The 25,085-nt window shown below is 43.8% G+C and overlaps 1 protein-coding gene across 3 annotated transcripts; it reads left to right on the top strand.

The window, feature by feature from the left end:
- Nucleotides 1–14,764: 14,764 nt before the first annotated feature.
- On the top strand, nucleotides 14,765–25,079 carry LOC110530080 (solute carrier organic anion transporter family member 2A1). Of its 3 annotated transcripts, none has more exons than XM_036985617.1 (14): nucleotides 14,765–15,095; nucleotides 16,077–16,214; nucleotides 18,265–18,427; nucleotides 19,243–19,461; nucleotides 19,925–20,023; nucleotides 20,321–20,463; nucleotides 20,614–20,686; nucleotides 21,971–22,135; nucleotides 22,311–22,530; nucleotides 22,922–23,069; nucleotides 23,607–23,803; nucleotides 23,989–24,053; nucleotides 24,174–24,360; nucleotides 24,466–24,581. In XM_036985617.1, exons 1-13 carry the CDS (start codon nucleotides 15,048–15,050, stop codon nucleotides 24,311–24,313), a joined length of 1,818 nt encoding a protein of 605 aa, XP_036841512.1. In that variant the 5' UTR covers nucleotides 14,765–15,047; the 3' UTR covers nucleotides 24,314–24,360; nucleotides 24,466–24,581. The 3 variants fall into 3 exon arrangements, with proteins under 3 accessions (XP_036841512.1, XP_021468552.2, XP_021468553.2); XM_021612877.2 differs by having other exon boundaries at nucleotides 14,774–15,095; nucleotides 24,174–24,297; nucleotides 24,466–25,079; XM_021612878.2 differs by lacking the exon at nucleotides 16,077–16,214 and having other exon boundaries at nucleotides 14,774–15,095; nucleotides 24,174–24,297; nucleotides 24,466–25,079.
- Nucleotides 25,080–25,085: the final 6 nt, after the last annotated feature.

Below are 25,085 nucleotides of genomic sequence, written 5' to 3'. Positions count from 1 at the left end.
GACCTGAGACTGGGACGGAGATTTGTCTTCCAACAAGACAATGATCCAAAACATAAAGCAAAATCTACAATGGAATGGCTCAAAAATAAACATATCCAGGTGTTAGAATGGCCAAGTCAAAGTCCAGACCTGAATCCAATCGAGAATCTGTGGAAAGAACTGAGGACTGCGGTACACCATCCAACCTCACTGAGCTCGAGCTGTATTGCAAGGAGGAATGGGAAAAAATGTCAGTCTCTCGATGTGCAAAACTGATAGAGACATACCCCAAGCGACTTACAGCTGTAATCGCAGCAAAAGGTGGCGCTACAAAGTATTAACTTAAGGGGGCTGAATAATTTTGCACACCCAATTTTTCAGTTTTTGATTTGTTAAAAAAGTTTGAAATATCCAATAAATGTCGTTCCACTTCATGATTGTTGTTGATTCTTCACAAAAAAATACAGTTTTATATCTTTATGTTTGAAGCCTGAAATGTGGCAAAAGGTCGCAAAGTTCAAGGGGGCCGAATACTTTCGCAAGGCACTGTATGTGGAATTGTGAACACGAGCATGTGTTTGGGGGGGAGGAGGGGGAGCGCGCCAGTGCGTGTGTGTGCGTTTCTGGCTTTGGTGCTTTGCCTTTTCTTACCCAAAAAGTTCTCCCATACAGCCTCAATAATTTTGTTCTGGCCCCATCACTGCAAAGCCAGATCTCTTTATCAATCAATAGCCTGATGCCAATGAATGTCTCCGACGCCACAACATAATGGCGAGCCAATCAGCCAAGCGCTATTCAATGCCTCGCTGCCTTCAATCTGACTGACAGGCATTGCTCGCCTTCCTTTGTCACATGTCATTTCTTTCACCTGCCCCCAGCCTTTGGTTCCCTCGCATACATACATCCACATGACATTGGGTCTACTTGTACTTCCATATCCCTGGACATCCAATCCCACCCTTGAATAATTAACATTAAGAAGGCCCCTATCTGAGGGTTTGGAACATGGGCCACTCTTCCTTGTTCATTGGCTGGCCCGGCTAAAGAGGGCGTCAAAGAAGTTGAAGACCGTTTCTCAAACATACCAGCACTTAATCTATGCCGGGAGTCCAGCAGTTATTGTAAGTATACATCTTTGCTTAGAGGAATCTCTAGTATAAAAATAAAAAAATTATGTGGGAACCATAGTTGGGTGTTTTGAGAGGGCAAAACATGTGATGATTGGAGTACTGCAGGGTAGAGTTTCACCAGCAGAGACAGATCTGTGTCTAGATTAATTGTCAGTAGTTTTAGTATTAACACAAATGACTTTCTGAAATAATGAATGCCAAGCCATGTTGTCGAATTCCTTGAACCAAAGGATGGTTTTCTTTTATAAAACGGGGAAATAACCATAGCAGGGTCACTTACACCATTACATTTGTCTCACATTGTTGTTCAGTGTGTCAGTCTCCAGGTGAGGTGACTGATAAACTCCTGCTACTGTGAACAGATAGGGATTTATTTTGTTTCATATTGACCCTATCTTTCAGTAATAGGAATCATTGCTGTGATTGTGTGGGGGGGGGCTTACGGATGCTTATAAAACAAGCTTTCTCCAAATTAGATATGGAAAGCATACGTTTGCTTATGTGTTCATGCATTCAATGAATCCTTCTTTCAATTGGGCTCTTGATATCTTAATATTGACTAATTAGAGTGTGTATCACTGTAGCTAAGGAACCACAGCACTTGGATTAAGTGCCAGTGCAGTGTTATTGGGTGGCACAGTCTACCATAAGTGGACCCTGTAGCATTTAGGCTAATGCTAATGAATAGCATTAAGTCCTTAAACATCCTGTGAATCACTAAGGTTACCTGAACCGTACTATCAGGTGTCTGACCTCTTACACACTCACTGTCTGTCTCTCCTACATCCCATGGGGGGGTATGCTACATTCAACAGTCTGGGCTCACGTTTCACCTCTAGCTTTTACCTCTGGACTTTGTGTACAGTAGCGTGTGTGTGTGCTTGTGTGGGTGTTAGCATACTGTATGTATCCTCCTTCCTGGGGGTCTTGGTCTCTTAGAAGATTGGTTTGGGGCCTCTTATCGACTCGTGGGTCATGTTCTGAGGTCACGTTTCTCTCTAGGTGGGGTACTCTTGGCCAGCTCGGGTCTGTGAGTTACTGATGTCGTCGTCGTTGTTGTTGTTAAAATGCTTAATGTAGGTGAAATGTCATGTGAACAGTATGGCTAACCCAATTCACTACTGATTATCATCCGACAGTAACGGCAACTGCTACGTTATGTGGTGTTCTTCCTCTCTAACACTGTCTTTCAGAGAGGGTTCCCATCCAGAGAGAAAGAGAGGAGTGGGAGACCAACAGTGTATTAGAGGCTCTGGGTCTGAAGATACTCCTTGGATTTGACCTTGAACTATCCTGCCTCTACCTGGACCAAAGGAGGAACCTATTCACGGGCTGAAATGGAGAGCAGCAAGGTGACCGACCCTGAAGTCTGGGAAACCAGTCACCGTTGAATAAATCGGATCAAAGTTTATTTGTCACGTGCGCCGAATACAAAAGGTGTAGACCTTACAGTGAAATGCTTACTCACAGGCTCTAACCAACAGTGCAAAAAGGTATTAGGTGAACAATAGGTAAGTAAAGAAATAAAAACAACAGTAAAAAGACAGTGAAAAATAACAGCAGCGAGGCTACATGTATATAGACACCTGATTGAGGTAATATGTGCATGTAGATATGGTTAAAGTGACTATGCACATATGATTAACAGAGAGTAGCAGTAGTGTAAAAGAGGGGTTGGAGGGTGGCGGGTGGCTGGACACAATGCAGATAGCCCGGGTTAGCCAATTTGCAGGGACACTGGTTGGTCGGGCCAATTGAGGTAGTATCTACATTAATGTATAGTTAACGGGACTATGCATATATGATGAACAGAGAGTAGTAGCAGCGTAAAAGAGGGGTTGGGGGGGCACACAATGCAAATAGTCCGGGTAGCCATTTGATTACCTGGGTAAAAACGGTTGAGAAGCCTTTTTGTCCTAGACTTGGCACTCTGGTACCACTTGCCATGCGGTAGTAGAGAGAACAGTCTATGACGGGTGGCTGGGGTCTTTCACAATTTTTAGGGCCTTCCTCTGACACCGCCTGGTATAGAGGTCCTGGATGGCAGGCAGCTTAGCCCCAGTTGATGTACTGGGTTGAACGCACTACCCTCTGTAGTGCCTTGCTTTTGGAGGCCGAGCAATTGCCGTACCAGGCAGTGATGCAACCAGTCAGGATGCTCTCGATGTTGCACCTGTAGAACCCATGCCAAATCTTTTTAGTTTCCTGAGGGGGAATAGGATTTGTCATGCCCTCTTCACGACTGTCTTGATGTGTTTGGACCATTCTTGTTTGTTGGTGATGTGGACACCAAAAAAATTGGAGCTCTCAACCTGCTCCACGACAGCCCCGTCGATGAGAATGGGGGCGTGCTTGGTCCTCCTTTTCCTGTAGTCCACAATCATCTCCTTAGTCTTGGTTACGTTCAAGGATAGGTTGTTATTCTGGCACCACCCGGCCTGGTCTCTGACCTCCTCCCTATAGGCTGTCTCGTCGTTGTCAGTGATCAGGCCTACCACTGTTGTGTCGTCTGCAAACTTAATGATGGTGTTGGAGTTGTGCCTGGCCATGCAGTCGTGGGTGAACAGGGAGTACAGGAGGGGACGGAGCACGCACCCCTGAGGAGCTCCAGTGTTGAGGATCAGCGTGGCAGATGTGTTGCTACCTACCCTCACCACCTGGAGGCGGTCTGTCTGGAAGTCCAGGATCCAGTTGAAGAGGGAGGTGTTTAGTCCCAGGATACTTAGCTTAGTGATGAGCTTTGAGGGTACTATGGAGTTGAACGCTGAGTTGTAGTCAATGAATAGCATTCTCACGTAGGTGTTCCTTTTGTCCAGGTGGGAAAGGGCAGTGTGGAGTGCAATAGAGATTGCATCATCTGTGGATCTGTTTGGGCGGTATGCAAATTGGAGTGGGTCTAGGGTTTCTGGGATAAGGGTGTTGATGTGAGCCATTACCATCCTTTCAAAGCACTTCATGGCTACGGACGTGAGTGCTATGAGTCTGTAGTCATTTAGGAAGGTTGCCTTCGTGTTCTTGGGCACAGGGACTATGGTGGTCTGCTTGAAACATGTTGGTATTACAGACTCAATCAAGGACATGTTGAAAATGTCAGTGAAGACACCTGCCAGTTGGTCAGCACATGCCCGGAGCACATGTCCTGGTAATCCATCTGGCCCCGCAGCCTTGTGAATGTTGACCTGTTTAAAGGTCTTACATCGCCTACGGAGAGCATGATCACACAGTCATCCGGAACAGCTGATGCTCTCATGCATGCCTCAGTGTTGCTTGCCTCGAAGCGAGTATAGAAGTGATTTAGCTCGTCTGGTAGGCTCATGTCACTGGGCAGCTTGCGGCTGTGCTTCCATTTGTAGTATGTAATAGTTTGCAAGTCCTGCCACATAAGACAATCGTTGGAGCCGGTGTAGTACGATTCAATCTTAGGCCTATATTGACGCTTTGTCTGTTTGATGGTTCATCGGAGGGCATAGCAGGATTTCTTACAAGCTTCCAGGTTAGGGTCCTGCACCTTGAAAGCGGCAGCTCTACCCTTTAGCTCAGTGAGAATGTTGCCTGTAATCCATGGCTTCTGTTTGGGATATGTACGTACAGTCACTGTGGGGACGACATCCTCGGTGCACTTATTGATAAAGCCAGTGACTGATGTGGTGTACTCCTCAATGCCATCGAATGAATCCCGGAACATTTTCCAGTCTGTGCTAGCAAAACAGTCCTGTAGTTTAGCATCTGCTTCATCTGACCACTTTTTTATAGACCGAGTCACTGGTGCTACCTGATTTAATTTTTGCTTGTAAGCAGGAATCAGGAGTATAGAATTGTGGTCAGATTTACAAAATGGAGGGCGAGGGAGAGCTTTGTACGCGCCTCTGTGTGTGGAGTACAGGTGATCTAGAATTTTTTTCCCTCTGGTTGCACATTTAACATGTTGATAGAAATTAGGTAGAACTGATTTAAGTTTCCCTGCATTAAAATCTCCGGTCACTAGGAGCGTCACCTTTGGGTGAGTTGTTTCCTGTTTTCTTATTTCCTTATACAGCTGACTGAGTGCGGTCTTAGTGCCAGCATCCATCTGTGGTGGTAAATAAACAGCCACGAAAAGTATAGCTGAAAACTCTCTAGGCAAATAGTGGTCTGCATTTTGTCACAAGATACTCGACTTCAGGTGAGCAAAATCTAGAGACTTCCTTCGATTTCGTGCACCAGCTGTTGTTTACAAACATTCACAGACCCCCTCCCCCCCCCCCCTCCCCCTCGTCTTACTGTGCTGTTCTATCTTGCTGGTGCAGCGTATATCCTGCTAGCTGAATATCCATGTCATCATTCAGCCATGATTCCGTGAAACATAAGATGTTACAGTTTTTGATGTCCCGTTGGTAGGATATTCGTGATCGTGCCTCGTCTAATTTATTGTCCAATGATTGCACGTTGTCAATTAATATTGACGTTAACGGCAGCTTTCCCAGTCGCCTTCTGCTAGTGAGTGTGTTGTAATACATATTATATGTATAGACACTGAGTATACAAAACATTATGAACACTGGCTGTTCCATGACATAGACTGACCAGGTGAATCCAGGTGAAAGCTATGATCCCTTATTGATATATATATATTTTACGTTTTATTGTTGCATATCCTTTAAAACAGCTCAAATATATTTTTGCACGTAATTTTATACACATTAAAACGGCATAAAAGCATAAAACACAGCATTTGAATATTACATTTAAAAAGTACAATTCGTTAAAAACAATAGAAACAACCATGAATAATAGTACTTTTTTTTGTAAAATGTCCAATCTGTAAAAGCCATTTAAAATGTGTACAAATGATTTAACAAAAGTAAAACATTTTTAAGACATGAAAACATGTTAAAAAGTAACTTTGTTAAAAAGCTGTCTTCGATCACTTATTGATGTCACTTGTTAAAACCACTCCAATCAGTGTAGATGAAGGGTAGGAGACAGGGTAGCCTTTTCCTGACGTCAAATGACCTAGTGGCCTCATGGGTGGAATGTTGTTCATATTTTTCATAATTTAGTAATTAATAAACCTTTTTTTTTTTTACTCAAAAATTGTCAAACAATTTTGTTATATTTCAGTCTTCTGTGATGTATATAAAGTGTAATATTGTGATGAAAACTCTACATTTAATAAATTTCAACTCTTATATCTGACCTGGTATTTCTTGTAATTCCATAACCATGCGTGTGAGGTGTATACTTTTGTTTCAAATTAGATTTGGTTAAGACTACCAAGAAACACTCTGTGTGACCCTGATTTAGCCCACTGCAGGAAAGAAGGATTTTTAAGCCTTGAGACAATTGAGACATGGATTGTTTATGTGTGCCATTCAGAGGGTGTAGGGCAAGACAAAAGATTGAAGTGCCTTTGAATGGGGTATGGTAGTAGGTGCCAGGAGCACCGGTTTGTGTCAAGAACTGCAAAGTTGCTGGGGTTTTCACGCTCAACAGTTTCCCGTGTGTATCAAGAATGGTCCACCACCCAAAGGACATCCAGACAAATTTGTAGTCCATGCCCCAACGGTTCTGAGGGCCAAAGGGGGGGGTGCAACTCAATATTAGGAAGGTGTTCTTTATGTTTTGTACACTCAGTGCACATATACAGTGCCTTGCGAAAGTATTCGGCCCCCTTGAACTTTGCGACCTTTTGCCACATTTCAGGCTTCAAACATAAAGATATAAAACTGTATTTTTTTGTGAAGAATCAACAACAAGTGGGACACAATCATGAAGTGGAACGACATTTATTGGATATTTCAAACTTTTTTAACAAATCAAAAACTGAAAAATTGGGCGTGCAAAATTATTCAGCCCCCAATAAATGTCGTTCCACTTCATGATTGTGTCCCACTTGTTGTTGATTCTTCACAAAAAAATACAGTTTTATATCTTTATGTTTGAAGCCTGAAATGTGGCAAAAGGTCGCAAAGTTCAAGGGGGCCGAATACTTTCGCAAGGCACTGTACATACAGTGTATATAATATCAGAAATATATTGTAAATATATATATTTCTCTATATACATTACAATACTAAATATATGTGTAATATATTTGTAATATATCTTTGTTCCAATATATTTATCTATTACTGTTTATTCATTGACATACTCCTCACCCCTGTCCCGTATGTGTCCCCAGCAGCCGGTGAAGGAGGTGCCTCCCCAGCCTCGCTACCCCACCCCGCCCCTGGCATCATCCTCATCTTTGACCCCGATATACTCCCCCTCAATGAGAAACGCCACGGGCTCCATGCAACATGTACAGGTGGCCTCTTCTGGTAAGGAGCATTTAGGACTTTGCAAGACACCTCCAGATAATTGTTTGAACTGGATGGAATATGGGGGAAAATGCACCAAATTATTTTTGAATCTTCAACATGGAAATGATACCAAAAATAATTTACTGAAACGTTTTACAAATGATGGAGTCACCCATGATTCACCAAACCATAATTGACAGCTGTGCCATATAGATTGCAAAATAGTTGGGAAGAGATTTTCGATGTACCGATTCCATGGCGCATGGTTTAGGAACTGATACGGAAAATGACACCGGATTCAAAACTTAGAATTTTTCTATTTAAATTATTATACAAAATTATTGGAACCAATAGAATGTTATATATTTATATGGGAGACACAACCTTCCCAGCTCTGTAGATTTTGTGGCGCAGAGACAGTCATTAGATCATTTATTTTGGTAATGTCCATATGTAGCTCTCCCACTTTAGCACCACCAAAGCACCCCCAGACTATCACATTGTCTCCACCATGCTTGATAGATGGCGTCAATCACTCCTCCAGCATCTTTTCATTTTTTTTCTGCGTCTCGCAAATGTTCTTCTTTGTGATCCAAACACCTCACACTTAGATCCGTCTGTCCATAACACTTTTTTCCAATCTTCCTCTGTCCATTGTCTGTGTTCTTTTGCCCGTCTTAATCTTTTCTTTTTATTGGCCAGTCTGAGATTTTTCTTTGCAACTCTGCCTTCAAGGCCAGCATCCCGGAGTTGCCTCTTCACTGTTGACGTTGAGACTGGTGTTTTGTGGGTAAGTCCTCAACTGGCAGCTTCATTAAATAGTACCCGCAAAACACCAGTCTCAACGTCAACAGTGAAGAGGCGACTCCGGGATAGACACTCTAATGTACTTGTCCTCTTGCTCAATTGTGCACTGGGGCCTCCCACTCCTCTTTCCATTCTGGTTAGGGCCAGTTTGTTCTGTGAATGGAGTAGGACACAGCATTGTACGAGATATTCAGTTTCTTGGCAATTTCTCGCATGGAATAGCCTTCATTTCTCAGAACAAGAATAGACTCACGAGTTTCCGAAGAAAGGTCTTTGTTTCTGGACATTTTGAGCCTATAATCGAACCCACAAATGCTGATACTCAACTAGTCTAAAGAATGCCAGTTTTATTGCCTCTTTAATAAGGACAACGGTTTTCAGCTGTGCTAAAATAATTGCAAAAGGTTTTTCTAATGATCAATTAGCCTTTTAAAATTATAAACTTGACAATAAATGTGCTTTTCTTTCAAAAACAAGTGAACCCAAACTTTTGAATGGTAGTGTGGTACAGTGGGGAGAACAAGTATTTGATACACTGCCGATTTTGCCGGTTTTCCCACTTACAAAGTATGTAGAGGTCTGTAATTTTTATCATAGGTACATTTCATTTCTACAATCTATCTGCAATATTAAAGCCAAGTCAGCTGCGACACTCTCACCAGGGGAAGTTTGAGCTAGCATTTTCACTTTGGGTATGCTAGCTAACATGTCAAAAAACCTATTAACCCCAAGTAATCATACACCATTCGTACATTACAATAAACCACAAGGTTTAAAGTATCCAAAACAACTCAAATCAAAATTTCCACAAAGATACATTTTTGTTGAAGCGTGATATAACAGACTGTGTTGTGTTTGCCTTTGTAGTTGTTGGCTCCTTTAATTTGCTGAAGCCTCCAGAGAGGGACCAAACCCTGTTCTCCCAGATGAAGCCTATCAAGTCTCTGAGACAGGCTGGGATCACTGCTGTCTTCACTGGACAAAACGTCAGTCCTTTCATGGAGCTTGTTCTGATAGATAGATAGATAGATAGATAGATAGATAGATAGATAGATAGATAGATAGATAGATAGATAGATAGATAGATAGATAGATAGATAGATAGATAGATAGATAGATAGATAGATAGATAGATAGATCTTATCTGTGCACTATTGTTTCATTGCCTTTTCACCTGCCGAGTGTTGAGCAACACAAGTCAATGTAGGCCTATATAAATAAAGTAAAATATCATTTGTATGCTCTGTGTAATATAATGCTCTATTATGATTCCAAAATGCTATATCCATTTTCAGAAATGTTGGTAATTCTGTATTTTTTTTTATACTTATGAAAGAGATTGGTGTGTATTTTTCATATCTAATCATGGCATGGAGTTGTTAAATGACAGACATGTGTTTGTTTGAAACCTATCACTAGACACTTTTTTTTCAGAGAGACTATCACATCTATTGCCAAACAAGATATACAGTGCATTCGGAATGTATTCAGACCCCTTTACTTTTGTCCACATTTTGTTACGTTACAGCCTCATTCTAAAATGGATGAAATAGATGTTTTTCCCTTCATCAATCTACACCCAATACCCCATAATGACAATGAAAAAAATAGTTTAATATTTTTTAAATAAACAGAAATATGACATTTACATAAGTATTCAGACCCTTTACTCAGTACTTTGGTGAAGCACCTTGGCAGCGATTACAGACTGGAGTCTTCTTGGGTATGACACTACAAACTTTGCACACCTGTATTTGGGGAGTTTCTTCCATTCTTATCTCAAGCTCTGTCGGGTTGGATGGGGAGCGTCGCAGCACAGGTATTTTCAGGTCTCTCCAGAGATCGGGTTCAAGTCTGGTCTCTGGCTGGGCCACTCAAGGACATTCAGAGACTTGTCCTAAAGCCACTCCTGCGTTGTCTTGGCCGTGTGCTTAGGGTCATTGTCCGGTTGGAAGGTGAACCTTCGCCCCAGTCTGAGGTCCTGAGCGCTCTGCAGCATGTTTTCATCAAGGATCTCTCTGCACTTTGCTCCATTCGTCTTTCCCTCGATCCTGACTAGTCTCCCAGTCCCTGCCACGGAAAAAAACCACCCCACGGGATGATGCTGCCACCACCATGCTTCACTGTAGGGATGGTGCCAGGTTTCCTCCAGACATGATGCTTGGCATTCAGGCCAACGAGCTCAATCTTGGTTTCATCAGACCAGAGAATCTTTCTCATGGTCTGAGAGTCGATTAGGTACTTTTTTGGCAAACTCGAAGTGGGCTGTCATGTGCCTTTTTTACAGAGGAGAGGCCTTAGTCACCTCCCTGACTAAGGCCTTTCTCCCCCGATTACAAGGTTTGGCTTGGGCGGCCAGCTCTATGTGGGTCCAAACATCTTCCATTTAAGAATGATGGAGACCACTGTGTTCGTGGGGACCTTCAATGCTGCAGACATTTTTTGATACCCTTCCCCAGATCTGTGCCCCGACACAATCCTGTCTCTGAGCTCTACGGACAATTCCTTCGACTTCATGGCTTGGCTTTTGCTCTGACATGCACTGTCAACTGTGGGACCTTATATAGACAGGTGTGTGCCTTTCCAAATCATGTCTAATCAATTGAATTTACCAGAGGTGGACCCCAATCAAGTTGTAGAAACATATCAAGGATGATCAATGGAAACAGGATGCACCTGAGCTCAATTTTGAGTATCATAGCAAAGGGTCTGAATACTTAAATACCGTAAATAAGGTATTTCTGTTTTTATATTTAATACTTTTTGCAAAAAAAATCAAAAAACCTGTTTACACTTTCTCATTATTGTCACGCCCTGCCCTTAGAGAGCCTTTTTTTTTCTCTATTTGGTTAGGTCAGGGTGTGACTTGGGTGGGCAAATCTATGTTTCTATTTCTTTGTTGGCCCAGTATGGTTCCCAATCAGAGGCAGCTGTTTATCGTTGTCTCTGATTGGGGATCATACTTAGGCAGCCCTTTTTCCCACCTTAGATTGTGGGATCTTGTTTGTGTGTAGTTGCTTTCTGCACTGCATGTAGCTTCGTTTTTGTATTTTGTTGTTTTTTCGGTGTCATTTAATAAAAGTCAAATGTATACGCTGCACCTTGGTCCAATCCATCTCTAAACGATAGTGACAATTATGGGGTATTGTGTGTAGATTGATGAGGATTTGTATTTATTTAATCCAATTTTAGAATAAGGCTCTAACATGACAAAATGTATAAAAAGTCAAGGGGTCTGAATACTTTCCGAATGCACTGTATCCGACTCACTCTCAGAGAAAAGTAGCACTGCAAGGCTTTACACAGTCAAAGGTGACAAATAATTACATTGTTAATAAAGAACTGTACAAATGATACATCTGTGACATCAATATTTAAAAAAAAAAAAAAAACAACATTTTTTATATCTTTGCAGTAGTATGAGATCTGGACTCTGGTCAAAAGTAATGCACGTCTTGGTATTACGCCACAAGGGAATACGGTGCCATTTGGGACGAGGCCTAACTCTAACCGAACACTATAGAATGATGCTCGATTCATGATGGGTTGAATTTATATTTTAAATATACCCGATATGAATATCCATTCCAGCTAAACAATGGATATATAGCATATTGCAACAAAGCCCATTTTAAAACAAAAAAATATATTAAATCTGAGAAAAATAATATTTTACATACACATAAAGGTACCCATAAGCATTTAATTCTGTTGAAAAATTAGTGGAGAAAGTTTTTTGGAAATAAACTGTGTTGATGGTATATTATCTCCTCAGAGGGCTGACAGTGAGGGGGAGCTACTGGAGCTCATTCCCATAGAGGAGGTGATCCTGGCTGACATAGACTCTCTGGTGCCCACCCACGACGAGAGTGGCCGGCCCATTGCAGAGTGGAAGAGGCAGGTTATGGTGCGCCAACTCAAGGCCAGGTTACATGACGAGGAGGAGCAAAGGATGAAGGTATGTTTTCACTGACATGCATGTAGCATTCTGTACAGTCGTTAACTGCGATGGAAGCAGATTGATGCTTCCATAGTTTTCCGGATATGGACTGGAGTAAATTACCATTGGGTGTCTGAGGATTGTGCCATTTATAGTGTGGAAGAAACTCTAACATCGTCACAAACAAGTATTTTTCATGTGTAACACTAGTTTTGTTTAGCATGTAGATAGCTAAAAGTAGCATGTAGCTGATGATGCTAACCATTTTAGCTTCAACCTTTCCATTGTTTTTAAGTTGAGACCTTTCCTTCCTTTGCTCACCACCAGGACATGGCTAATAGCTACACCGAAGCAGATGGTTGGAAGTACTCACAGGCCCACAACGCCATCCTGGGCCCGTTCGGTGAGCTGCTGACTGAGGACGACCTGCTCTACCTTGAGAGGCAGATTGAGAACGTGTCCATGCAGAAGCGCTGCCAGGCCTACGAGCTGGAGCTGGCACGTCTCACCGAGGAGCTCCGCGCCATCCTACCCGACCCCATCGCCAACATCGCCGTCAACAATGAGTTCCTCCAGCAGATGGACGCAGACGGACATCTACCTCTTCCTGTGTGGTGTAGTCGTGTCTCTGGCATTGTCAAGAGCATGTACCAACTCCTGGCCAGTCTGACGAGCCGAGATGAGGAAGTGGTTATGGAGGTGGTGGGGGAAGGGGAGGGGGAAACGGTGGGGGCGGGGATTGAGAGGGGCATGTGTAGGCTTCAGCGTGTTGAGATGGTGTCATCCTTCAGCCACCGCTTGGAGAGCCAGAGCTACAGCAAAGGGAGGAGGGAGAGGGTGGAGAGGGAGATCCAGCAGTCCGGGGTGTCGGTGAGGAGTTTGAGGTCCAACTTTGAAGGTCAAATTGGGGGGATTTACCCGTTTGGGGGGTTTGTGAATGACTCGCATCGACCGGTTACAAGGAGCCAGACTCCGAGAGGGAGGGTGGAAGCTTCTGAGATAGCTGTTCAAACCCCCAACACCGCTCTAGGCTGTGAACTTGAACTAGCCCGCCATGACATCCCTACCCCAATCCGGGTCATGGAGACGACCAGCCTGAGAAAAGAACGCATTGTTGTCCTGTTCTTGAGCCACTGGAAGAAGTCAGCATACGCCATCTCTGTGAGAGCCAGGGTGAGAAAGGAGGCAGTCGAAAGAGCAGAGGCCGTGGTCGACACAATAAGGAACTCGACACAGTCAGGGACACCACATCAGACAACAACAATACAATCAGGGATACAAAATTGGACGACACAAATGGGGACGCCACACCGGACCAGCTCTCTCTTTCTCTTCTACCGCCAAAAAACTGCAGTAGACAAGATGCTCAACACCTGGCGGAGCGCCAAAATACAGTCTTCGCCGGTATCCCTAAGCCAGTGGTGCCCCACCACCTATTCCCCCGAGCACTTCCTGCCTATCCAGGTGGACGGGGCGCCGGTTGCCTACGACAGCCTGACCCTTGACCTTTTCATGCTGGGCTACTTCCACATCCTGGAGCAGGATTTGCTGGCTGAGGAGCGGAAAATGAGGCACCTGCTGTGCTTCGAGGTCTTCGATCATGTAGGTTGTTTCCCATGGGAGACCGTCAGGGACTTCCACAAGGCCATCCTCCAGGAGATCCAAGAAGGGAAGCGGCAGTGGAGTGACGGATTTGAGGACATCAAAGCCAGGTTCTTTGGGAATGCTGTAGTACCTGGAAGGTCCCATCCTGGGGTTGCCAGAGAGTGCCAGTATCCAGACACAAGGCTAGTGCCCAAGGTCCTAGTGCAGACTGCCACTCCGGAAGAAGAAGAGCTTCTCAAGTGTAGCAGCGGCACGGACTTCTCCTGTTTCAGCAATGACGAGATCTGTAAATACATCAACCGTAGCTTTGCTTTCTGGAAGGAGAAAGAAGCTGAGCTGTTTGATTTCAAACACTAGTCCTTGTTTTCACTTTGCCTTTTGATATTTTTGTATAACGTTGTTGCATTTCTAGATTTTTCTTTGCTAATCTGGTGCTTTCAGAAGGTAAATTGGAAGATTGAATGCTCTGAATTCAGTTTATGAGTGTGCGTACATGTTATGCAATTGTGAATCAATTGAAAGAAGCCGAGTCTACTGTAATTAAATCCAAATCCAAATCGTTTTTTTGGCATGACTCTGCTTCCATAATGAGTATATTATGATATCGATACTGCAAATATTAAGACCAAGAGCATACGTCCCTACAACATAACTTAAGGTCTTCCCACGCCCAAGGTAGAACATGATTTACTGCAGCTCAAACTGTTTTTTATTGAACCACTACAACACTATAAAGCGCCTTATGTCGAATGACCTTTGAAGGATCAAGTCCTCTGGATGTTCTCTGATGTTAAGCCATTCTTCTGTTGGGTGTAGACCAGAATGTCCATCCGATCTTAGACCAGAATGCACAACAATCCAGGTTGGGCCATACAGTTGGCTAAACATGTACCTTCCCGGGATTTGATTGGAGTTGCTTTGCTCACATTTTTAAAGCCAAAGGCAGTCATGCCAATCCGTGGGAAGGGGGGGGAACCCATTCAGCCAATTACTGACTCAGATGTTACCATGTGCTTGCGACAACTCTCTGTTTCTGTACTGTCTGACACATTGGACGTTTTACCACATTCCTGTCCAGGTGTGGTTTGGGAAGGGACTTTTTGTTCTCGGAGGCATTTAAGGGTTAACTCGAAGAATTTGTTGTGACCACCCAACGCACATGTACAGCACGATTCCACCTTGACATCCACACACACACACACACACACACACACACACACACTCTCACACGCAGTCGGCAAGAAGCGTGGAAGTTTGGATTGTTTTCCGCCTGTTGGGGTGAGTGAACGTTGCCAAGCTGTCAGAATGGAGGAGGAGAAAAAAGAGAAGTCAAAACCATCTTGTAACATCAAGGTATGTATGAATGCGTGTGCTCTTCGGGACATTCTCAGCTGTTTTTACATCTCAAAAATGTTAGAGTCTCTAGATGAGTGCATGACATCGGATGTGTAGATCCGGCTATCCCTCAAAACCAAATAAATGTAAAAGATAAGCACGTCTGTAAATTGCATGGTGCTTATGTTTTCCATTCATTTTGAAGTGTGGCGCATAGCTTGATCTACAAAACAGATGGCCTGGGATGTGGACTTATCTGAGGTCTGTAAACATCTGACAAACTTTGATTTTGGAGTTGAACATCCCTTTAATTTATATCTGCAGCGGAACGCTGCTGACCAATTTGATTCAAAACTAAAATGTCCATTAAGCAAGCAAGCAATTTTGAAACGACTGATTCAACTGTCCAACAAGAATAAGGGGGGGGGGATGAGGAAAAGTGCAAGTGTTTTGTGGTGAGGGAAAAGACTTTGAAGATCAACACAAATATTGCTTCTAGATCCCACTTGTTGCACGGACTGCAAACGTTCTATACTTAGGCTCAAAGTCGAGATCAAAAACCGTTTCCCCTCATTCTTCAGTCACAGCACGACATAAGAGGTAGAACAAAGGTTACCAGAGGGAAAAAACAGAACACACAAGGACAAAGAATTTCATGTAGGTTTTCAGTGCCTATCGACTTACTATTGGCACACAGAGAAAGTCTATAAGCAGTGAAGACCTCCAAGTACCAACATCTGCAGGTAACTCCATGACTGATGGGATTCAGGTAGTAGCAGTAGCAGAGAATATCTTCTTTGCTGTGGGCTGACAGTTTGAGTTATGTCTGCTCTCTCTCTCTCCCTCTCTATCTCTCTCTCTTCCTTCCAACATCTCTTTTTTCATCCCCTATTCCTCTCTCGGTCGCTGGTTCTCCCTCTGTCTCTCTCCTTCCCCTATTTCTCTCTTTACCATGCGACTACTACCCCCCCCCCCCCCCCCCCCCCAACACACACATAGATATTTGTGCTGTGTCACAGTCTGCTCCAGCTCACCCAGTTGCTGCACAGTGCCTACTTCAAGAGCTGCATCACCACCATTGAACGGCGCTTCGGTTTCAACAGCATGTCTATGGGCACCGTCTCCTCTCTGCACGAGGTACAGCAGCCCCTGCTGGTCTCCACTGGGATTAAACACCTGCGTGTGCAACTGTCTATGCACTCCAGCACTTCTATATAGCCTGGATGAGCACGGCAATACTTGAAGTCACTAAAGAATGTATTTTTTTAATACATATGTATGACAGTATAGATATGTCAAAAGTACATGGGAAACATAGCGTCAATACACAGGAATAAGAGCCACTTTGAAGTCACATTCTTTGAAATTCTATTAAATAAAAAAGGGATTTAATGTAACATATTATGTGGTGCTCCATTCTCACTTTAGAAGGGTCTCTCCCCCACTCTCCCAGCAGGCATGGCTGATTGAAAAGACATAATTACAACCAGTTTACAACCTTAACCTAGCTGAAATGACAGTCCAACCAGTTACAGTTGATGTCGGAAGTTTACATACACTTAGGTTGGAGTCATTCAAACTCATTTCGTCAACCACTCCACACATTTCTTGTCAACAAACTATAGGTTTGGCAAGTCGGTTAGGACTTCTACTTTGTGCGTGACACAAGTCGTTTTTCCAACAATTGTTTACAGACAGATTATTTCACTTATAATTCGCTGTTTTACAATTCCAGTGGGTCAGAAGTTAACACTGACTGTGCCTTTAAACAGCTTGGAAAATTTGGTCATGGCTTTAGAAGCTTCTGATAGACGATTTGACATCATTTGAGTCAATTGGAGGTGTACCTGTGGATGTATTTCAAGGCCTACCTTCAAACTCAGTGCCTCTTTGCTTGACATCATGGGAAAATCTAAAGAGATCAGCCAAGACTTCAGAAAATAAATTGTAGACCTCCACAAGTCTGGTTCATCCTTGGGAGCAATTTCCAAACACCTGAAGGTACCACATTCATCTGTACAAACAACAGTATGCAAGTATAAACACCATGGGACGACGCAGCTGTCATACCGCTCGCGAAGGAGACGCGTTCTGTCTCCTAGAGATGAACGTACTTTGGTGCGAAAAGTGCAAATCAATCCCAGAACAACAGCAAAGGACCTTGTGAAGATGCTGGAAGAAACAGGTACAAGTATCTATATCAACAGTAAAACGAGTCCAATATCGACATAACCTGAAAGGCCGCTCAGCAAGGAAGAAGCAACTGCTCCAAACCGCCATTAAAAAAAGCCAGACTACGGTTTGCAACTGCACATGGGGACAAAGATCGTACTTTTTGGAGAAATATCCTCTGGTCTGATGAAACAAAAATAGAACTGTTTGGCCATAATGACCATCGTTATGTTTGGAGGAAAAAGGGGGAGGCTTGCAAGCCGAAGAACACCATCCCAACCGTGAGGCACGGGGGTGACAGCATCATGTTGTGGGGGTGTTTTGCTGCAAGAGGGACGAGTGCACTTCACAAAATAGATGGCGTCATGAGGAAGGAAATGTATGTGGATATATTGAAGCAACATCTCAAGACATCAGTCAGGAAGTTAAATCTTGGTCGCAAATGGGTCTTCCAAATGGACAATGACCCCAATCATACTTCCCAAGTTGTGGCAAAATGGCTTAAGGACAACGAAGTCAAGGTATTGGAGTGGCCATCACAAAGCCCTGACCTCAATCCTATAGAAAATGTGTGGGCAGAACTGAAAAAGCATGTGTGAGCAAGGAGGCCTACAAACCTGACTCAGTTACACCAGCTCTGTCAGAAGGAATGGGCCAAAATTCACCCAACTTATTGTGGGAAGCTTGTGGAAGGCTTGTGGAAGGTTTGACCCAAGTTAAACAATTTAAAGGCAATGCTACCAAATACTAATTGAGCTTATGTACACGTCTGACCCACTGCGAATGCGATGAAATAAATAAAAACTGAAATAAATAATTCTCTCTACTATTATTCTGACATTTCACATTCTTAAAAAAAGTGGTGATCCTAACTGACCTAAGACAGAGAATTTCTACTCAGATTAAATGTCAGGAATTGTGAAAAACGTGAGTTGAAATGTATTTGGCGTATGTAGGTGTATGTAAACTTCCGACTTCAACTGTATGTCCGCTTTGCTGTGACTGTGTCCTACAGATGGGGAACATGGTGCTGGTGGTGTTTGTCAGTTACTTTGGGAGCCGGGTCAACCGGCCTCGTTTCATTGGCTTTGGGGGGCTGCTCATGTCCTGTGCTGCTGCCACCTTGGCCCTACCTCACTTCCTGTCCAAGCCCTACCAGTACCACTCTATGTCAGCTGGTAAGAAGACAAAACCCTATATATTACTCTCAATATATTACTGTGCAGGGAATATTACAAGGCAGTTTTGCCAAAATTCAATGCATTACAGTGCAGGCTGGCTCGAGATAGTACACTTTAGAGAAAATGTATGTATAAAATGTATAAAATGTTTAAAATGTAGTTAGTGTAGATTTTATCAACACTTTTATCAATTTAGTTATATTTCAACTAATCTCTCATGGACAGATGAAACGGTGAGAATCTGTTAAGGCTCACATAGAATTATGTTAATACGAGCAGCAGTAGTTAGTTCTTGGTTTGGTAAAAAACAAAAACAAAAGTGGACTAAACAGGATTGGGTGAAGGCGGTGTGTGAAATGGTCCAGTGTGCGGACGGTTTCTACTAGATTCCACAGCTACAAAGTCAAAATGTTCTGTATTGCAAAAAGTAATGAAAACAAAAATGTGATTCTTGCCCATGATAAACACGGTGTTTAAAGAGAGGTGTTTGGGTGAGAGTTTCCGTTCGCGAGGAAGTCACCTTCCTCACAAATTCACAATTGTTAACTGCATTCCCCCCAGAAGTAAAACAGGAAATTAAAAACTTTAACTTTGTATTTCTGGGAAACCGAGGGGGGGGGGGGGGGGGGGGGGGGTGCAACTCAATATTAAATATTAAGGTGTCCTTAATGTTTTGTACACTGAGTGTATATATATATTTTTTGTTTTTGTACTTCATAGGTTGGCACAAGTAATAATAACGCTCAATGCATGTTTCTCAACGGGACTGAACTGATCACCACACAGAAATATATATATGAATGTGCTTTTAGCCGGTGGGTCATGGGACATGTGTGTTCCAAGGGAGAATTCCTCTGCCCCTGAAGTGTGCAGACAGGGGGGCGGTGGGGACCCCTCTGAGGCGCGGACCCAGTGGCTGACCTTGGCAGCTTCCCAGGTGCTGTTTGGCATTGGCTCGGTGCCCATCCAACCCTTTGGCATCTCCTACATAGATGACTTTGCTGAGCCTGGGAATTCAGCTCTTTACATTGGTAAGTTACTGCTACAGTGCTGCCTGAGTGCTGCTTTACCTGAATCTGTTATGATCAGGGATCAGTGCTAGAGGCGTCACTATAGACCCAGGCTGTATCACAACCGGCCGTGATTGGGAGTCCCACAGGGCGGCGCACAATTGGCCCAGTGTCGTCCGGGTTAGGGGAGGGTTTGGCCGGGGTAGGCCGTCATCGTAAATAATAATTTGTTCTTAACTCACTTGTCTAGTTAACTAAAGGCTAAATAAAAAATAAAAATATGTTTCTGGCAGGAGAACCGGACAAACTGTTAATTGAAACATTTGTTAGATTTAAATGTTTTGTTGATGATTTTGATTTGATCTGAGGATATTATCAATTAAATCATTTATGGGGATTCATTGAATCTGGTCCTGGTGAGGAGAATATTTCAAGTATCACCTGATTGAAATTTAAGTCATAATTGAGTTATTCTGTGTTCTAGCCATCCTGTTCTCCATCTCTGTGTTTGGGCCAGCCTTTGGGTACCTCCTGGGTTCCATGATGCTCCGAATCTATGTAGATGTGGACAAGATAGGTTTAGGTAAGTCACTGTTGAACCGTTAGATCCTGTTTGTGAGAATGAGAAGAACATATACAGTATACACAATATGAAGCAATGACTTTCATTTTCTCTACCTTTCTCTCCCTGCTCCTGAGCCCCATCCCTCTTCTTCTCCCCCATCCTCTCTCTCTATCTCTCCATCCATCCATCCATCCATCCATCCATCCATCCATTATCATCCCAATCCTTATCCCCATCCCCTCTCACCCCTCTCTACCATCCCCTCCGTATTCCCTGTATCTCCCATCCCTCTGATCCCCCTCTATCCCACCCCAGACAGTCCATTGGACCTAACCCTGTCTGACCCTCGCTGGGTTGGGGCATGGTGGATGGGCCTGCTGGTCTCCTCTGGATGTCTGGCTCTGGCCTCCATCCCCTACTTCTTCTTCCCCAGGGTCAAGGTACCGGCCCAGGCCAAAGTAGGTGGTCAACCACTTCCTGGGTTTGGGTTCATTCTATTCTAAGGGGTTCATTTTGGGTTCATTCTATTCTAAATCGATTCAAGAGATAACTAATACCTCATTCTCAAAATGTTTCAGGCTATTGACTGATTATCTGGCTTTTTTCAGGCACCTAAGACTGAAAGTGACCCTTTGAAAGATGAGACCTCTTCAGAGACCTCTTTAATTGACTTCTTAAAGAGTAAGTTCCTTTAAAGGGATTAAGTCGATGTTTGTGTGTATGTTCTTGTGTATGTTAATATACACTACATGACCAAAAGTATTGGGACACCTGCTCGCCGAACATCTCATTCCAAAATCTTTTACTTTAATATGGAGTTGTTCCCCCCTTTGCTGCTATAACACCCTCCACTCTTCTGGGAAGGCTTTCCTCTAGATGTTGGAACATTTCTGCAGGGACTTGCTTCCATTCAGCCACAAGAGCATTAGTGGGGTCGGGCACTGATGTTGGCCGATTAAGCCTGGCTCGCAGTCCAATTCATCCCAAAAGTGTTCGATGGGGTTGAGGTCAGGCCAGTCAAGTTCTTCCACATCGATTGTGCATGGGGGCATTGTCATGCTGAAACAAGAAAGGCCCTTCCCCAAACTGTTGCCACAAAGTTGGAAGCACAGAATCACCTAGAATGTCATTGTATGCTGTAGCGTTAAGGTTTCTCTTCACTGGAACTAAGGGGCCTAGCCCAAACCATGAAAAACAGTGTTTTTCACTGTTTTTCACTGTTTTTCACTGACCATTATTCCTCCTCCACCAAACTTTACAGTTGGCACTATGCATTGGGGCAGGTAGCGTTCTCCTGGCATCTGCCAAGCTCCGATTTGTCCGCTGGACTGCCAGATGATGAAGAGAACGGCCAGAGAACGCATTTCCGCTGTTCCAAAGTCCAATGACAGCGAGCTTTACACCACTCCAGCCGATGCTTGGCATTGCGCATGGTGATCTTAGGCTTGTGTGCGGCTGCTCGTCCATGGAACCCATTTCATGAAGCTCCCGGCGAACAGTTCTTGTGCTGATGTTGGTTCCTGAGGCAGTTTGAAACTCGGTAGTGAGTGTTGCAACCGAGGACAGACGATTTATACGCGCTACGCTCTTCAGCACTCTGCGGTCCCGTTCCGTGAACTTGTGTGGCCTACCACTTCACGGCTGAGCCGTTGTTCCTCCTAGACGTTTCCACTTCACAATCACAGCACGTACCGTTGACCGGGGCAGCTCTAGCAGGGCAGAAATTTGACAAAGTGACTTGTTGGAAAGTTGGCATCCTATGACGGTGCCACATTTAAAGTCCCTGAGCTCTTCAGTACGGCCATTCTACTATAGAGATTGCATGGCTGTGCGCTCAATTTGGCTGTCAGCAACGGGTGTGGCTGAAATTGCCGAATCCACTCATTTGAAGCGGTGTCCATATACTTTTGTATGTATGGTGTATATGTGTGTGGCCGTTGTGTTGTGTTCTTGTGCATATCCCAGTGTTCCCGCGTCTGCTCCTGAGGATTCTGCTGCGGCCCGTCTTCCTGCTGCTGATCCTGTCTCAGTGTTGTTTCTCCTCCTCCATCACCGGCCTCGCCACCTTCCTCAGCAAGTTCCTGGAGCACCAGTACGGCACTACCGCCGCCTACAGCAGCTTACTCATCGGTGAGGAGTTACATACGCCACACACGCACAGGCACACGTACACAAACCTATGCACACGAAACATACGCGCATACGAACACACACCACACACATAATGTCCTCTTAGTAGTTTTCAACTTTCCATCATTTTTTCTCAATAACCAACTGTGACCTCCACCCTGTTGTCTTTCTCCAGGGGCCATCAACCTGCCCATGGCTGCTGTAGGGCTGCTGCTGGGCGGGGTGGTGATGAAGTGTGTACGCCCACCTGTGCGGACCCTTCTCTGGCTGTGTTTGGCACCTCTCTCCCTCTCCATACTGCTCTGTGTACCTCTCTTCTTCATGGGCTGTTCCACTCAGAGAGTGGCGGGGGTCAACACAGGCTATGGTGACACACAGGACCAGTGGACTAATAGGTGAGCGGGATCTGTCTATACAAAAATACCCCTCATTACTGTGCGGTATTCTACTGTGTGATTCAAAAATAAAAATAATAATAATAATAATCGGCAGCACAAATCCTCTGCTCTCAATTATTCATGTTAAGTCTCCCTATACTCTCTCTACATCACGACCTTTCTACAGATCACTGACTTTATTGTACACTCAACATGTTGCACCATTGTAGCCTTCACTCAATACATTCCTAATCAACCATCACTGAAATGTTGGCAAATATTCTATTCCATTCTATCACTAACTCAAATAGTATATCTTGAAAGGCACAAGTCAGTCGTCATCAAAATCTGTGATTCTATCTGAGGACCACCCGATCTCAGTTGTGTTGTTATCCCCCCCCTCCCCCAGGTCTCTATCTCTCTGTAACTCCAACTGTTCCTGTCTGAATAACATGTTTAACCCCGTGTGTGGAGAAGACAACACAGAGTACATCTCTCCCTGTCACGCTGGCTGCACCGATGTCTCCGTCGACACATTAAACCCTCACAGAGTCCAGGTACGACATTAGGTCATCCTTGAGATAGACTGGATGTGAAACCTAGCCCTGGTCAACAGATCTGTGGCGAGATAGCACGAACCAATTTGAAACCAAACTATCTGGAAGTTGGTATTCAAAAGACATTTGGTAGCCTCTTGTATCTCATAAACGAGTCAAAGGGCTACTTGTCCTTTTGCTTACAGACGTGGGATCTTAAACTTGATCACTCTTTTGTTGCTGAGGATTCTCCTGCACAGCTGTGAATGCAAACTTGTGGTTTATTCAAGGTTTAAAAAGGATTTTAAAGTTTGTGATTTCCACTCTAAAATGTCAAATTTGATTTGCCCTATCGAAAATGTATCAGCAAGAAACCTACAAAAAAATTCCATTGATTATAATACACATAGTAATTCATATTTCCTTCTGATGGGATTATTTTCCTGCTGTTAGCAAACTGGCTCAAATTGAGATCCTAATTATGTATGCTGTGTGGGACATCCTTTAAGACTGTAAGAAAATACTGTTAAAATAATGTACCCTTTCTCTCCTCCCTAGACTTACACCATGTGTAGCTGTGTGACTGCTCTGTCTGCTGTGCCCGCTGGCGCGGCTGGTATGGGGATGGGCAGGGCCCTCCCAGGTTCTTGCACCAAGAGCTGCCCTCACCTCGTCCTGCCTGCCATTCTCCTCATCGCCTTCGCTGGCTTCATTGCCAGCCTCTCCCACAACCCCATCTATATGATGGTGCTCAGGTACCGGCGATGACGGTTGTGGTGGTGATGATGGTGTTGATAGTGGTGGCAATGATGAGGATGGTGGTGTTGATGATGGTGCTGGTGGTGATGATGATTATGGTGTTGATGATGACGATGACAGTGGTGGTGGGGTGAAGATGATGACGATGATATGTATGCATGATTTGTATTTATTTTTTCAGGACAGTCTTTCAAGACGAGAAATCCTTCGCAATTGGAGTCCAGTTCCTGCTGATAAGAATGCTAGGTAAGTTAGCCTCTAAGCGCATGTGATTGCTGGACAACAGTGCCCTATCTTTAATTTTCCATTATGTTCCAGTCCCCCAAAAAATCCAATGTCTGAATATATTTTGTATATATGTTTCAGCCTGGCTGCCAGCCCCTGCTGTGTTTGGGCTGGCCATTGACTACTCCTGTGTCTGGTGGAAGCACGCCTGTGGGAAAAAACAGGGCGCCTGTGGTTACTACGACAACAACATCCTTCGGAACAGGTGCGCCCGCACTTGATGTGCTTGCAAATTAGGGGTCACTGAGAACAAAGTCTTATTGTCCTTGTGAGTGTTTTTTTACATTTTTATCGAGATTGGGAATAAATAAAGACACTTATCATGATGAATATACTGAATAAGGTACATTTCTTGCTGTGTCCTCTCTCCCAGGTACTTTGGGCTGCAGTTGGGTTATAAGTGCCTGGGGTTGGTGCTGCTAGCCCTGGCAGGCTGGAGAGTACAGCACACGCCTTGTCTGAGTATTGAGAAGGAGCGTGGGGTGCCGGTGTGAGAGGCCTGCACTGACCATGAGGGGCCACTGGGGAAAGGGTCAAGACCATTGGTTCTTACGGCTCAAGTTAGAGCACAATACGGGCAACACTAAGGTTGCAGGTTCAATTCCCGCATCGGCCAATTAAACTGAGTATGTGCCACTGTTAACGACAGCTGTCTTAGTCGCTTTGGATAAAAGTGTCTGCTAAATGTTATTATTATGTAGTATCAACACTGAAAGTGTTTCATTTTGGACTATAATCAAAATTGACATAGTTTCTTCCATTATTTTAAGGGACTTTTGATAACTTCATATGCTACTTTAATAAAGGAATGTTTTTGGTTTGCTTATCATGAAAACCTGTATACACTACTGTTTTATTGTACATTATTTACATTGTTTTTATGTGTATAAATGACACTATTTGTGAATGAATCTGAATGTCATATTACTACAACAAATGGTTTATAACACATTCTGTTTGAAAATAAAACTAACCGGAAAGCATCAATATTGT

This window comes from Oncorhynchus mykiss, chromosome 8, assembly GCF_013265735.2.
Source record: "Oncorhynchus mykiss isolate Arlee chromosome 8, USDA_OmykA_1.1, whole genome shotgun sequence".
Classification (NCBI taxonomy): Eukaryota; Metazoa; Chordata; class Actinopteri; order Salmoniformes; family Salmonidae; genus Oncorhynchus; species Oncorhynchus mykiss.
This window is presented reverse-complemented; position numbering and strand designations above follow the sequence as displayed.